This window comes from Pagrus major, chromosome 23 (genome assembly GCF_040436345.1).
Source record: "Pagrus major chromosome 23, Pma_NU_1.0".
Taxonomy (NCBI): Eukaryota; Metazoa; Chordata; class Actinopteri; order Spariformes; family Sparidae; genus Pagrus; species Pagrus major.
This window is the reverse complement of record NC_133237.1, coordinates 7,747,073-7,761,999: the sequence shown is the minus strand read 5'-3', so window position 1 is coordinate 7,761,999 and position 14,927 is coordinate 7,747,073. Positions and strand designations below refer to the sequence as shown.

General features: G+C 41.3%; 1 protein-coding gene across 1 annotated transcript in view; it reads left to right on the top strand.

Annotated features, from left to right (window-relative positions):
- The window catches only part of grin2ba (glutamate receptor, ionotropic, N-methyl D-aspartate 2B, genome duplicate a), a 98,212-nt gene that overhangs the window by 42,118 nt on the left and 41,167 nt on the right, over window positions 1–14,927 (top strand). The window contains exons 2-4 of the mRNA XM_073494669.1: window positions 1,320–1,463; window positions 2,141–2,411; window positions 10,533–10,725. Of these exons, the coding sequence (XP_073350770.1) occupies window positions 1,320–1,463; window positions 2,141–2,411; window positions 10,533–10,725 (608 nt within the window). The remainder of the gene's footprint in view (window positions 1–1,319; window positions 1,464–2,140; window positions 2,412–10,532; window positions 10,726–14,927) is intronic.

Here is a 14,927-nt window from a genome sequence, read left to right as displayed (position 1 = left end):
GTGCTTTTAAATGCATGTCTATTGAGTCTGTTTAAACCTGTTATGTCTGCACAGCTCCAACTCATGTGATCCAAGCATTTCCAATTACTTCAGAGCGTTGTTAAGTCTAAAAGTCAACACTTATCAAAAAAAGATGAATAATATAATTTCCAAAATTCACAACATGTTTTTATCTAATGAAATATTCTGCGTCAATCTGTATTTGATTTCATTAAAAACATTTTAACTGGCCACAAAACAGTTGTCTCCCCTGCATGTCACACACTAAGGGAGACTTCTGTATTAACAGGGCGGTCTAGCAGCACTTCAAAAATTACATTTATATGACCACAATAACAAATAATCTATTTAGGCTCTAATACTATTAAAATTGAGAATTTTAATAGTGTTTTATTTAGTGTGATGATGCCATGAAATATTGCAACAGATAATATATTCAAAGCTTAATTTAAAAAACGTCAACAGAAGCTTTGAATGTTAAAAAAAAAAAAAAAAAAATCACATTCTGTTCAGAATGGCAGTTCAGTCATACCAAGAACATAAACACACTACTGTACATTTTATATTGTACATCACAGGAGTTTGGCTCACAGACTGGCTCAGCCACACACAGTAACAAGCTCATGTTGCAGAATTGCAGAGTTCTGTCTAGACTCGCATTTCTCACCTCCTCCTCTTCTTCTGTCCAGCTCAATATTCCATTTCAACACTGGTGGCAGGCTTGGATATCAGTCTGTGACTGATGTTTATTGGAGTGTCTGTCTCTGACTGTACTGCTGTTTGGTTTGCTGTGCATTCTGTATCACTCATATTTAGATTTAGCCTCTCCAAGGCGAGGGACTTGTGAGTGTATTATGTACCCTGTGTCCAGAGTAGGTGTGTGCCATTTCGAGTATATTCATCGTCTCATATCTGGCACCTTGCAGGTTACATTGAAATTGCATTGTTCCAACACGGCTATAATAAAACAAATTGATGAAAATGATCGATGAGATTAAGGACAGCAGCTTTGAGTCCCCCAGAATTTGCTCCAGCCGCCCCCGTGTACAAACTCATTAAAGGAGTCATAAAGGCAACTAATGAAAATCATGACCGGTATCATTACAAGCCCACTGGTGTCCTCTCGCCTTTCTCCTCTGTGAGCAAGAGAATAAAGGCAGCTAAATTAATGTTCGCACCAATATTGTTACAAAACCGCCGCCGTGCTTTTAGTAGTATCTGTTCTCCTCTGTGTGTAAAGCCAACTAAATTAAAGTTCAGGCCAATATTGTTACATAACCATTTACACTGCTCCTCTGTGTGCCTCTGTCATTTTCCAGGATGACAACTCCATGTTCTTTCAGTTCGGCCCATCCATCGAGCAGCAGGCTTCCGTCATACTAAACATCATGGAGGAATACGACTGGTACATCTTCTCCATCGTCACCACATACTACCCTGGTTACCAGGACTTTGTCACCAAGGTAACCGCGCTCAGCTGTGACAACATGCACAAATAATCAGGGCGTAAAGGCACGATGACACAGAACGGAAGATGAATTCGCTTCCATCTCTGATTACTTTAATGTCACACTAGAAATACTGCAGCCCTTTCCCGGTTAATTGACTGTATAAATAATGAACATGTAACATTTTAATATATGATGTTGGTTAGAGCCAAGTTTGCTAAGCATTCAGTGATTGGTATTACCAACTCCTGGACCTTCAGGGGTTGATTTTCATCAACCATTCTTTAATGTGAAATCGATTCTGCAGTGGTAAAATCATCATCCTCATACAATAATGCAAAAGTTACTATGGAACAAGTGTCAAATCCATAATAAAGTAAAAGTATCTTGTGCAAATGTGTTAGTAAATGACAGATAATATTGTTTAACCCCGATAACAAAGAGAATTGGGATGCTGTGTAAAACATGAATAAAACAGAATGTGACAATTTGCTAATCCACCCAACCAATACTTAACACTTAATTTTACTTCATTAACTTCATTGATTTTTTAAAGGTTAACTTTACTGAATGGGGCAAGGTTCACCACTTTGTATGTATAAAGGATATTAATAAGAAGACAAAAAACAAAAGTCTTAAAATGTAAACGCTACCATCTTCTGATCTGCATCTTCTTCCTCTGTCCGATCCAGATCCGCAGTACCATCGAGAACAGCTTTGTGGGCTGGGAACTGGAGGAAGTTTTGCTACTCGACATGTCCGTAGATGACGGCGATTCAAAGATCCAAAACCAGCTGAAGAAGCTCCAGAGCCCTGTCATTCTCCTCTACTGCACAAAAGAAGAGGCCAACACCATCTTCGAGGTGGCCCACTCTGTCGGGATCACCGGCTACGGCTATACATGGATAGTGCCCTCGCTGGTAGCTGGAGATACTGTCGTAGTGCCTGCAGAGTTCCCCACAGGTAGGAAATCTCCGATAGCAAGTCGTGGAGGTCCACTTGCAAAATTTCCACACATACACTAACTTTTGATGTGTCATCAAGTTTTTTCGGTGACTGAGATGGAATCTGTGGTTGCAGTGCTAACGGCACTTACGGCTAGCTTGAAGGCAGCAATGTCAGGTATCACTTGTGGTGATGTTAGCCTGCTGTAGCTTAAAACATTGCCCTTCAGTTACTACAGACAAATTTACTACATATTACTACAATAACTTTCTTGACTAATCGATTAGTTTGCGTCAGAAAATGATGTAAGTGTCAATCAGTGTTTTCCAAAGCCCATGATGCGTCCTCAAATACCTTTTTTATCTTGACTTTTTTCCCCCCTTAAAGCTTACTCAAACCAGTTAATCGCTTAAAATACTGTATTTGTGAATAATTTGATAGTTTACAACTAATCAATTAATCGATTAATCATTGCAGCCTTACTGAAGTGTCTAACCTTGGCCATAATGAGGCTAAAACACAAAAATGTCATGAACTACTCATGAAAGACGTGCCAATATATAAAGCTGCGTTCCAGACAATGTTTAAGGTGGAAATTTCCCAATTAAAACTTCCAACTCCCAACCTCAAAGTATTCCAGGTGTAAGATGCCAACAAACAACAAACAAAAACAAAAAAAGTTGAGGAGGAAGAAAAATGAGTTAACAGGCGTCATTATACATTTTATTTTACAGCACTTTTGTATTTGGAAACGTATCTAAACTTTTCATTCACTCACCTTGCACAAATGCTGTGATCTACAAAAACACTGTATCGCCTTTCTAGTAAGACGTCAAAAATTCTCGAGTTCCGAGTTGTCTGGAACGCAGCATAGGTCTTAGACTTAAGTTGAGAACACTGAGCCTTTGAAATGTTACTTTCAAAATTTCATTTTCCGTTTTATTTTCCTGCAAGACAAGGAACTAACTGACCTTTCCTGATAAAAAGCATGGGAGCGTTTCTCCCCCCGCCCCCCCGCAACACCACTGGAGGTCATTCTAACCTTTGAAGGTCAAATGTGGAACCAAAGTGACATCTAAGTTGGGGTGCATTAACCACACGACCTGCTCACGCAATCTGTCAGGCGCACCTGTCAAAGTGCCTCATGTAACTGGACTTGCGGTACTTGGGGGTGGACAGACAGTTTCAGAAAGGCCAGATCTCAGTGGGACTCAAACCTTTGACTGGTAGTGATGTTGCCACCATGAGAACTAATGGAACTTTCCACGACTTCAGTCTGTTTTACTCTCTGTAGGAGAGTAAACCTCAGAGCAGGTAGTATATATGAGCCTAGTAATTTGTTGGTGTTTGGCTTGTTGATTTACAGTGAACAGGAGATATTACACTGCTGCCTGTCCTCAGCAGTTTCTGGGAATTGGTTGCCAGACACAACCTGGGATCGTTGTGCCGTTCAAGCGCCGTAACTCAAACTTTTTACCTCTGCTCCCTTATTGGCATCCATGGATGATTTACTCTAAATGGGAGTTAGGGGTGTGTTTGTGAGGCTGTGTCTGTGCCAGTATGTGTGTTCACTGCCTTTTTCGTGTAATGTCTGTGTGCATTTGTCTGTGAAATGTGCGGTTGGTTCACGGTTTAATTTGCATGAGAAAATAATGGGTGAGTGTAATCAAATGGGTTGTGTGTTTGTGCTTTTGTGTGTACCTCATATGGCAAAGGGCCAGAATGTTTGCTTGTCGGCCAGATTGAACAAAACTCTGGTCGTGTGTGTGTGTGTTTGTGTGTGTGTGTGTATCGGTTTGTCTTTTCCAAATTAGGGTTCCACTCTATAAAGTTTGATATATCACCGTATCAGTTATGTAAATCACACAACAACTTCCCTCTTGATTTATGTTACCACGAAGATAATCGTGACTTGCTCATGTACTGCCTGGATGATTACAAAGTGGAGCTGGTCGTGTGGCTGCGTTGATGGACACACACAAACCTCTTTCAGTTCACACTGACTTATCATGGGATTAATCATATGCGACATAATGACAGATAGTGGGCTAAATGTCAGCCACTCATTTAACGTGCAATGAAGAAGAAAGGGAATGTGGCTTTAGTCTAAACAACAAAATGACAGACATTAGATAGAGTATATCATTTATGTCTTGTGTTTGTTTAAATACAATTGATATGCTATGTATTTATGGGACTATATTTATTGTGAAATATAGCAGTATACGTAGAGATCACATAAGAGTACTGCTGCAGCAGGATCTGTGCTTGTCACTTCTGTCGACCGCCAATAAGATGAACATAATGGAAGGATGTTACTTAACAGCTTCTGCAGCGACAGTCTGTAAAACCTGCTCTGAGAGCAGGCTCACCTTCATAATGAGCTGCTACAGCATCTGAAGGACGTATTTGGTGGCTTTTAGCTGAGTTTTTTTTTTTTTTTATCGTGAGAAAGGGTATTTTTAAACAAAATAGAACCAGTCACAATGTTTGTTTAAAGTAAGGTAAAAAAAAATAACCTGGGTCACATAGCTTACATCCACTTTAATGTTCTTTTTCCATGATGTTATACGTGTATACATCTGATTCATCTAAAATGCATGTTTGTAGTTTGCCTGTTGGACCACAAACTAAAAAAGCTCACAGCTTGAGTTTGCCCAAAAATAGCACCTAGTGAGAGTTGGATAGATTGAGCTTACAAAGCAACACAGTACATTAAATAAGCACCACAGAAACATAGCACAGGTCGAGCCACTGTGTTTAGATATAGTCTTCTATGGCTTGACAAGATATTTATATATTGTTCAACTTCACCTTTTTTTGTCTCTGATGGGCAATCGGTTTTGCAGCAAGACATAAAAAGAGGGCATGGGCAAAATACAGTAGACAAAAAGACAAAATGTAAAAGTCAATGGGGGGGGGGGCGATATATGGTATTTGATTTTGGATAACGTTATATCATGATATGACATAAGTGTTGTCTTTTCCTGGTTTTAAACACTGCTTTACAGGAAAGTGATGCAATATTCTAAACCAACCAGACTGTTGTACTCGTTCTAATACTTGCCTGTACCTTCTTAGTCATTATATCCACATTACTGATGATTATTTATCAAAAATCTTATTGTGTGAATATTTTGTGAAAGTACCAACAGTCATCCCCACAATATTGTCGCAATATTATATCAATCATTTGCTGATATTTGATATTTGATTTTGTTGCTCTGTCCTAGCATTTATGAAGTGCATTTGAGGAGATTTCAAAATATAGATACATATATAGTGTAACACAATATAGCCTTAAAATATTGCGATATTATTTTTATTAAGGCCATATCGCCCAGCCCTAATATCTCAGTTACAGCTGAAAATGACAACAGAAAATAAAGTTTGCCAATTTCACATATCTTCACGACAAAGATATTCCATGATCAAGGGGAATCATTTCAACCATCCGAAGTCAGGTGACGACATTAAGGTCAATTACATGTAATACTAAATATGTGGTTTTCCTATTAAAATGCCCGTGTAATATGTATTATTTAGGCAAAACAAAACAGGAGCTAAAAACCAGAATCTGTGAGCATAAGTGTTCTATTCGTAATTTCGATGTTAAATCATCGGTGGCTAGGCACTTCAATAGTCATAACCATAGTTTGAGTGAACTACATTATATGGGCATTGAGGCAGTGAGGATGCGTCGGAGTGAGAAGCGAATTGGAGAGACTTTGTTGACACTTGAATAAGGAGATTTCATTTGCTTGTTTCTTCTGATATAAACATTTGCTATTTTGTTCTGATATTTTGTTTGCGTGAGACCCTGTGCAGACCCGTGCTCTCCTTAAAAAGGATGCAGCTCCCCCTATTGGGATGTACCTGTCATGCTGATTGTGGTAACCTATAATGAACACACCTGTGTAGATTGATTGTGAATTTTCCAGAACGCACGCTGAAGAAGGGCATCTTTCCCGAAACGTCCGTGTTGTCATGACAGTGTCACATGATGCACACTGGCCCAAAAACACTTTCCCCCATAATTTTACATCGTGAAAGAAGCTGCTGTGAAATGCTGGATTCATTTTTTGAACAGCACAGTTCCTGCGAAATGACTCGTTTCACAATCAGAATTTGATCCATTTTCGGATCCAATTTGGTCCAATAACATTTGGAAAGTCTAGAAGAGCCGCACCGTTACATTGTTTTATGTCCATGCCCGTCCAGTGGAAGTCTCTCGTGTGCATGTTCTATGATTCCTCTATACTGGCCTGAATAAACCAAGATGATTCCTGCTGTACAAGACACTTGCACGACATTTCTAGACTTTAGGCATTCGACTGTAGAACTCAATCATTCAACCAAGCCTTATTTTTGAGCTTCGACCACAACACCATAAAACCATGTGAAGCTTGTAGCGGCAGTCAACCATACTAACTTCTGAACAGCGTGAAACAGCACCATGGCACAGCATGCCACTGATGGTGTGATGGTGTGTGCCCTGGCTGAATCCAACAGTTCAGGGTTCAGCAGAAGGTGCGTACTCGCTGCGGGCTGAATTTGCTTACAAGGCACACTTAATGATTTGCACCATGTGTGATGAAGAGCCTCAATTCTCATGGGTAATTCCACTGATGCCTTCCTTAAGTGGCGCTCTGGGGAACCATCTCTCCTCCCACCCTCCTTCCTTCCTTCCCTTTACTCCTTATTTCATGCTGTTGTTCCCTCACTTCTCTGAGTTTCCTGTCTCACTATTTCTGCCTCCTCTGACTCTCTCCCCTCAGTTTTATCTTTGTGTCTCTGCTGCCGTCTGTCTTTTTCTCCCTGCTCATTCTGTCCCTTTTTCCCTCCTCGTCGCTCTCAGCTCTGTCTCTCTCTCTCTCTCTTACTAACAGCTTCTCTGTCTATATTCTTCCTGATCAGAGTTACACACCACTGCTGCACAGACTGCGCTAACGTAACCACCCAATCTGACATCACTGACAATAATAAGCTGTTTCCAAAAATACCCACTGATACGGTGGTTCTGCTGTTACGTTCTCCAATCAATTTGGCTGCCTGTGGATACTCTGTGTCTGCAGTCTTTGTGATTTTCCCTGTATGTGTGTGTATCTGTAACAGGGAGGTAGCTTTTGCCTTTAAACAGAGACAGTAGCTTGTTTACAGGCCAGAAAAAGGCTTTACAGCTGCCATGGTGCTGGTAAGCTATAACATTGCCAGTTGACATGACTGTGCTATGACATTTAACCATGTCCTGAGAGATGTATGAACATATACGCAGCAGTTCCCAAGACGGAGAAAAGAATACATCATGCACATCTTCCTATGAAAGAATCTTACCATAAAATAATAAAAGTGAAGTGTGCAAAAAGGAACAAGCGATGGGAGTGAGTGAGTGAGTGTTGAAAAAGTGTCAACAGTGTGTGACATTAGATGTGGTCCTGGAGGGCCGGAGCTGTCAGTGCTGAGGACCCCATGAGGACGGCAGGTTGCTAGGCCGCCTGTCTATTTCTGCCCACTGACATGGTAGTGGAGTGGCTGACATGTGGTCATACTCTGTCAGATAGACGCGGACCAACTGATGGACAGAGGGGGGGGCAGATTGAAAGGCAGACAGAGAAGACAGATAGCCAGATAAATTGACTTGAAGGCAGTCCGTGCTTCACTGAGAGCTGTGTGACCTGAACCCGGAAGCGTCCAATGGGCCCCAAACAGAAAGATCGGTTATTGGCCATTTTCAGAAGTCATAAGGGCACTTGATGCTGACACTTGAGCTGAGACCTGCGTTTTGATCTGGAAGTTTCACATGTTAAATTGACCATTCACTAGATTCACCCCCCAAGTAACTTTTGCTACAACTCAAGCTTTAATGCTTAAGCACATCACATATGCAGCTCAGAGTGACGGTAGTGGCAGATTTCCTCCTTGAAGTTGTTAAGTAAGCTTTAATCTCACACATACCTCTTTTCAACCAAATTATCTCTGGTTCTTGAGGCAGTTTCATTCAAGATGTATGGAACGTTGTCAACAGAGGGCATTGCACCGTGACCTGTAGGATTAGGTTCAAACTTCCAGTTAAGGAAAACTTGCCAATTTTTTGTTCCAGCTTGGAACCAACTTATGTGTTTAGAACCAATTTATTTTTGGTCAGAATACTCAGATAAGTTCAACTAAATGGGCAAAAACAAGAATAGGACTGGTTCCATCAAAAAAAGAGAGGAAGACATAGGCCTATGACCAAAATAAAAAATGGCATAAACGATCCAGGTCTAGGCACACAAGGTGGTTTGAAAAATGTAAAAGGCCTTTATTTCATCAGGCTAGAAACATTCAAATACACTAACGCTTATTATGCGTAGTGGCTTGTGCCTTCAGGGTGTAGTGAACGGGTTCCATGTTGGTGGAAATGCCCCCAGCAGCCTTCAGCCTTCGTGGCTGTTACTCATGGATTGTAACTAGCAGATTTATCAGCTGTATTGTAGCTAGCTAACGTAAGGAAATGTTAACGCTAAAAGTCAAAGTTGCTTTGGGATTCTTTGGATGAAGGCATCAGCTAAATAAATGTAATGTAATGTATTATAATGGTTTGAAGCATGCTATAGAAAAACATACTTAATTATGCTAGTTATTTGGACACGCTATGTTACATAAGTTTGTCTTGAACCAAATAAAGAGCCGGACCGAGCTGTTCAAAAATCTGATATAAAGTAGTAGTACCCTGTAACCATAAACCAGCATAATATATCTAGCTAATGACCTGTTGGGTTACTTCTGAAGCTAGTAGGTTAGTTAGCCAGGCATACTAACATTTGCAACTAGACCGCCGTGCCTAGTTACAGGGTGGCTTTAGTAAAAAGTCAATAGTCATGCAGGCAAATCAGGGTGAGCAACGTATCTGAGCAACACTCTCTTCTTTCTTAACAGCTGCCTTGATGTAAACCTTATGGATGGCCATGACTGTGCTACTGGATCTGCTAATTTGCCAAGGATAAATAAAGATCCATGTTTCAAAATGGATCGAAAAAAAATTAGACCCCTTGTGAGCTGAGCTCAAGGGCAATCCCACCTGTTAGCTCCAACTTGATAAAATCCTGACAGCAGTGAGCAAGAGAGCTAAATGATTGGTCATTAAAAAGAGATAAACTTTGCACGCCAGGCTCAGTGCTGGGCAGGGTGCACTGTGTGTCATCAATTAATGGTGACTATTTGTCATGAGTTAATCATATTATCAATAACGGCCGTTTAATATCAATGAAACTCATTATCAAAATGTCAGCTGTGTTTTAATTGATGCATAATAGCTGAAGTTTCATAGTTAATTGACTTTGCTCATAGCATTTTTATCTTTTTTTCTTCTAGATTGATAATACTGCAAAGATTGATTAAGAAGCACATTGATAAATTAAGTCAGGTCCTTACAAGTGTACAGACTTTAAATACACACATCCTCAGCCAGCCTTTCCTGGAAAGAAACTTGAAACTACTTGAAATTCTCCGTATATCGTTCAAATACTCACTACTCACTCCAGAGAGGAGCAGTGTTGTGGGGGAAGGACAGGCATCCTGGCAAACAGCTGAATGGGCTGATGGATGGTTGGAAGGGCACCGGGAGAGACGGCCGTAGAGACAGAGAGAGAGAGAGATGTACAAATGAATGTTCATAAACAGACAGATTGTCAAAAGAGAAGAGGCAGACAGAAGGACAGATAAACAGACGTACAGACAGTGCAGAGGCCAACAAACAGAGACAGACAGTACTTTAGACAGACAGATGGACAAACACAGCAAGGTGATAGACGCTTAGTCAGGCAGGATGGGAGTGCTATTCATCTGCTCTCTGAGTCATCACGTAGTGTGTGCTCTGTCTCTTGGAGTGTGTTCAAAACATACACTCTGTATACCCTAACAGAGTTATCCCTGTCTCTACCCACTTTAGTTCCCTCCATCTGTCTCACTCCTTTGTCTCTCTGTCTCTTCACTTTCCCACATATAAACCAGTGCACCGCTCTCATTTTCATCATCCTTCCCTTCTTACTTCTCTATTGTTACTGACCCGTCTGTCCCCTTCTAGCTCACCATCTTTTCTTTCTTCTCTCCACACCTCCTCTGATCCTTCTCTCCTGTCTTCTTGCTTCGTCCTCCCAGGTCTGCTCTCCGTGTCCTATGACGAGTGGGACTACAACCTAGAGGCCCGCGTTCGCGATGGCGTGGCGATCATCACTATGGCAACCTCGGCCATGATGATGGACCGCGGACCTCACACCCTGCTGAAGTCCGAGTGCCACGGAGCTCCCGACAAGAAGACCCCCATCTCAGGCAACCCCAATGAAGTGCTCAGGTAAGTGAAGATGGAAGCTGGATTGTATGCATTGTACACAGGATTATTTACACATTGCGTTGACTTTTTATTTAGTTGAATTATTTGGTTAAAGGAAGGTTGAGGCATTTTGAGAAACAAGCTGATTTGCTTTCTGATGGAGAGTAAAATGAGAAGCTTGACACCTCTATCATATCTGTCTGATAAATATGAGGCTAAAGCCAACAGCTGGTTAGTTTAGTCCGTCCAAAGTTAACAAAATGTGTCTAACAGCACAAATTTGTCTATAACTCACTAATTAATTATGTCATTTCTAGTTATAAAAGCTTGAAAAATTCACTATTTTCTGGGTTGTTATGGGCTGGACTATGTCTTGGGTGGAACCAGATTTTAGGCAACCAGCAAGACTCCTAAGAAATCTTAATCTGTGAATTGTTCTTTTTTACACTTTGGTTTTTGTACAAATTATACAAAGGAGATATTACAAGTTCATCAGAGAGCGTTATAATTGCTGCAAAGCGAATTTTATTACCCTCTGACAGGCTAGCTGTTTCCCATTGATTCCAGTCTTACAGGTATGTGGAATTTGCCAAAACCATTTAGGACAACCTGAACTATTCCTTTCATATGATACACAGTATTTAACCAATGACTGTTGAGCACCTGAACACAAATACCTGTTAAAAACCCCATGATCACAAGACAATTTCCAAATGTATGAGTTTTAGAGCACTGCGTGAATGCATCAATTGAGAAGTAACTTGTGCAGTGAATTTTGGGATACTGAGGGCAAGGAGAGCCCACATTTGTTCTTCAAATTCGAGAGAATGAATGCATGAAAAATGTCTGCATTTAAATGCAACTTTCAGACATTATGACATCTTCATTCTGAAAAAAGCAGACTTTAAGCAGACAACCCCAGAATTGGGAAAAAGCTTATGTACAGTATATCTGTTAAATATTTGTTGACAATTATTTGTCCAGTGTATGGCATTCACAAACTAATGTATTAATATCGAGTTAGTTGTAACATCTTGGTATATTTGATATTATAGAAATGGTAGTTGTACTGTCTTGTTTCTGACTGCATTTCAAAGCTTAACTTCCTGTTGAATGTTGGCACTTGTCCGTACTCTCCCTCTGCTGGAGTTTAAATCATTACAGTATCTTTTACCGTGAGAAAATCTGAGTGCACTGCAGGCTTAATGTTCATTTCCTGTGTTGTGTGCAGTAAAAGAAGCTCACCATTTGCTCTAAAGCAATCCCGCACATACAGTATCCCATAAAAACTAGCTCTGTGCCGTACAATATGTAACAAAGTGTAAAGGCCACACATCTCAGCAGTGGTCTCATTTGTTTACAGTCACTTATTTACAATTACTCTAATGTCTCCAAATTAATGTGGCGATGATTTATGGGTGCTAAAATGCTCCACACAGCAGTTATAAAAGGTGCACAGGTCCAGGTGGTGAGACATCAACACGAGCACCCTGGCTTAGATCAGCACATCTATGGATGCAGCAGATGCCTGCACACACACAAACACACACATGTACCTTCATCCCCTGCATACTGTGATCATCCTCCCCCCCATGTAATAATACCCTACACACACAAGCACCCCCTTCACATGCCCCTTCCTCAGAAAAAAAAACAACCCCACCCCCTCAGCTGTCCGTCTCAGCAGCAGGCCTTTTGAACTGGTTGTGAAGCGCAGCGTTCGGCGGCGCTTTGCTCTGCGCGCTGCCTAATTGGTCCCAATGGCGTTTGAGTCGACGAACACTAGCCCCTGTCGTGCTGTGCTCCAGAGCTCAGCGCAGTATTATATTATATTCAGGGGCAGTTTCACCCCTCTGCCACTCTGTGTGTCTGCTGCAGCTGTGTGTGTGCGGGTATGTGTGTTTTTATGGTGCTAAAGAGACACACAAGGCCAGTGTGTGTGTGTGTATTAGGGACATGAGATTTTATCGCCATTCAGGATTAAAACACTCAGGATAAGTTAATCATTGTGAATTTCAATTATTGGGCTAGTCATGACTCTAATTATCGTAAATATCTTTACATGAGAGACTTGGAAAAGCTCAATAGCATACAGTCTTATACTGGTTTCCTGATTTATTTTGAATTGCCACAGAGGGGAACCTGCACCTTTCCTGTCATTACAAAATCCTATGCCTGTAACCATGGCTAAAGGCTCAGTTCGTCCCTCAGTTCAGTTCATCCATAAATTGGATGTGTGTACTAACTACTAACTACTAACTACTAACTACTACTGCTACTACTAACTAGCTCTACTAACTAAAGAACAACAGAGAGACAAGGGGTCCACAATCTGTTTATCCTTTCTTTTACTCTTATGATTACCTTATTTAAGGTTGTTTGATTCTTTTTTACAAAAAGCATGTGGACTAACAATAGATGCATGTCGTATCCAGTGGCGAACTTAGGAAATTTGAGGGGCAGGGGCGGTAAAATTGAAAGGGCACCAGCTTTATGCAGTAGAGGTGTGAATCTTCACTGGCCTCACGATTCGATTCGATTACGATTCAGCTGTCAACGATTCGAATGCAAAACAATTCTCGAAGAATCTTGATGCATCTCGATGTATCTCAGTGTATGGCATCGTCAATGATCTATATGATCTATATCATTTAAATTCCCTTTTTATTAGGAAAGTAATTTACCATATGGGCATCCAAGAGGACACTTGAGACCACCAGAGTCCACCATTGGTCCTGTCTGTGGTGTTCCAAGAATAGTAATTTGTTTCTTCGAATAATGTAAGGTTAAAGTAATTCCAGCAAGTTGTTGTGCTATTTGAAGAGTTTGAGAGTTTTATTTTTATGATTATGGTGATAATCGTGACATGACATCTTCAGATCGTCCCATGCATAGTGTGTAAAGGTGGTGTAAAGGAGTATTTTTCCAACAATTTCACTGTTGATTGCAGTCACACTCATCTTGAAATGCTAGTTTTCACAAAGACACATTTCACTCAGGGGGCTCCTGGAGCTCACCTTTTTGGATTGCACCATGAACAAGGGATAATTTTTTCCGCTCATGCTCCCAGCTTAACTACATCCTGCACTAAGGCACGAAAGCTTTGTTGTCCGTTCCAGCACGCTCTTTAGATGTCATTTCAACCCCCGTGTGCTTGTTCATTCCTTTCTGTGGCTTTGCATTTGTTTCACCACTGCTTACTGCTTTGAGATAACAGAGGAGTTTGTGGCAGCTGCTGTTGCCCCAGAATGCAATTCCCCTGTTCTGTTGTGCTGTGCCTCGCTGTGGTCTGCCGTGCACCGCTCTGTTCTTCCCAACTCTGCTGTGGTCTTTTTCCTGTGCTACTCTCTACTCTGCTCAGCTCCCTCTTAACTCCGTCATGTTCTCCTCTGTCCTCTCTTGCCCTGTAGTCTTCTCCTTTGTTCTGCCCTGGTCTGCTTTTATACATCTGCTCGCCTCTGCTCTGCTTTGTTCCACTTTATTCTCTTCTGTCTGCTGCTTGGTTTTCTGAACGCACCCTCTCCTCTCCTCTCCTCTCCTCTCCTCTCCTCTCCTCTCCTCTCCTCTCCTCTCCTCTCCTCTCCTCTCCTCTCCTCTCCTCTCCTCTCCTCTCCTCTCCTCTCCTCTCCTCTCCTCTCCTCTCCTCTCCTCTCCTCTCCTCTCCTCTCCTCTCCTCTCCTCTCCTCTCCTCAGCCATCGTCTGCGCTCCAGACCTGCAGTTTTATAATCAACTTAGCTGTGTTGTTGATTAGATCAGTTACGAGCGCTGCTAAGATCCTTCGCCCCTCACTGCCTTAACTAAATTTGTTTGGTGATAACCTTTGTCTTCAAGTGTTCAATCAAGAGATTAGCATTTGGCCTACAGTCTATATACTAGAAAACTGAATGAATGGCTGGCCTGCCTGGCTTGCTGGCTGCTTGCTCTGGCTGGATGGATGCCCTGCTGCCTGGTTGGTTCACTATTAAGTGAATCAATGGATGAATAGATGAAAGATGGGTGGAAAGGGAAGCAACTCAATCAAAAGGCTCTTTTGTAAGTCAGGAGATCCTTTTATTCAATGACACTCTCCAGTGAATTCATTTGTACATTTTCGTACAGACCTTTACAGCAAATCATTAATAAATCAGGTAGAGTCACACCTAATTCTTAGCAGTCCAGAATGGCGTGTAATAGCTCTGCTTGAAAAACAAAGCACCAATCGTTAAAGCTCAGTTTTTGCTGT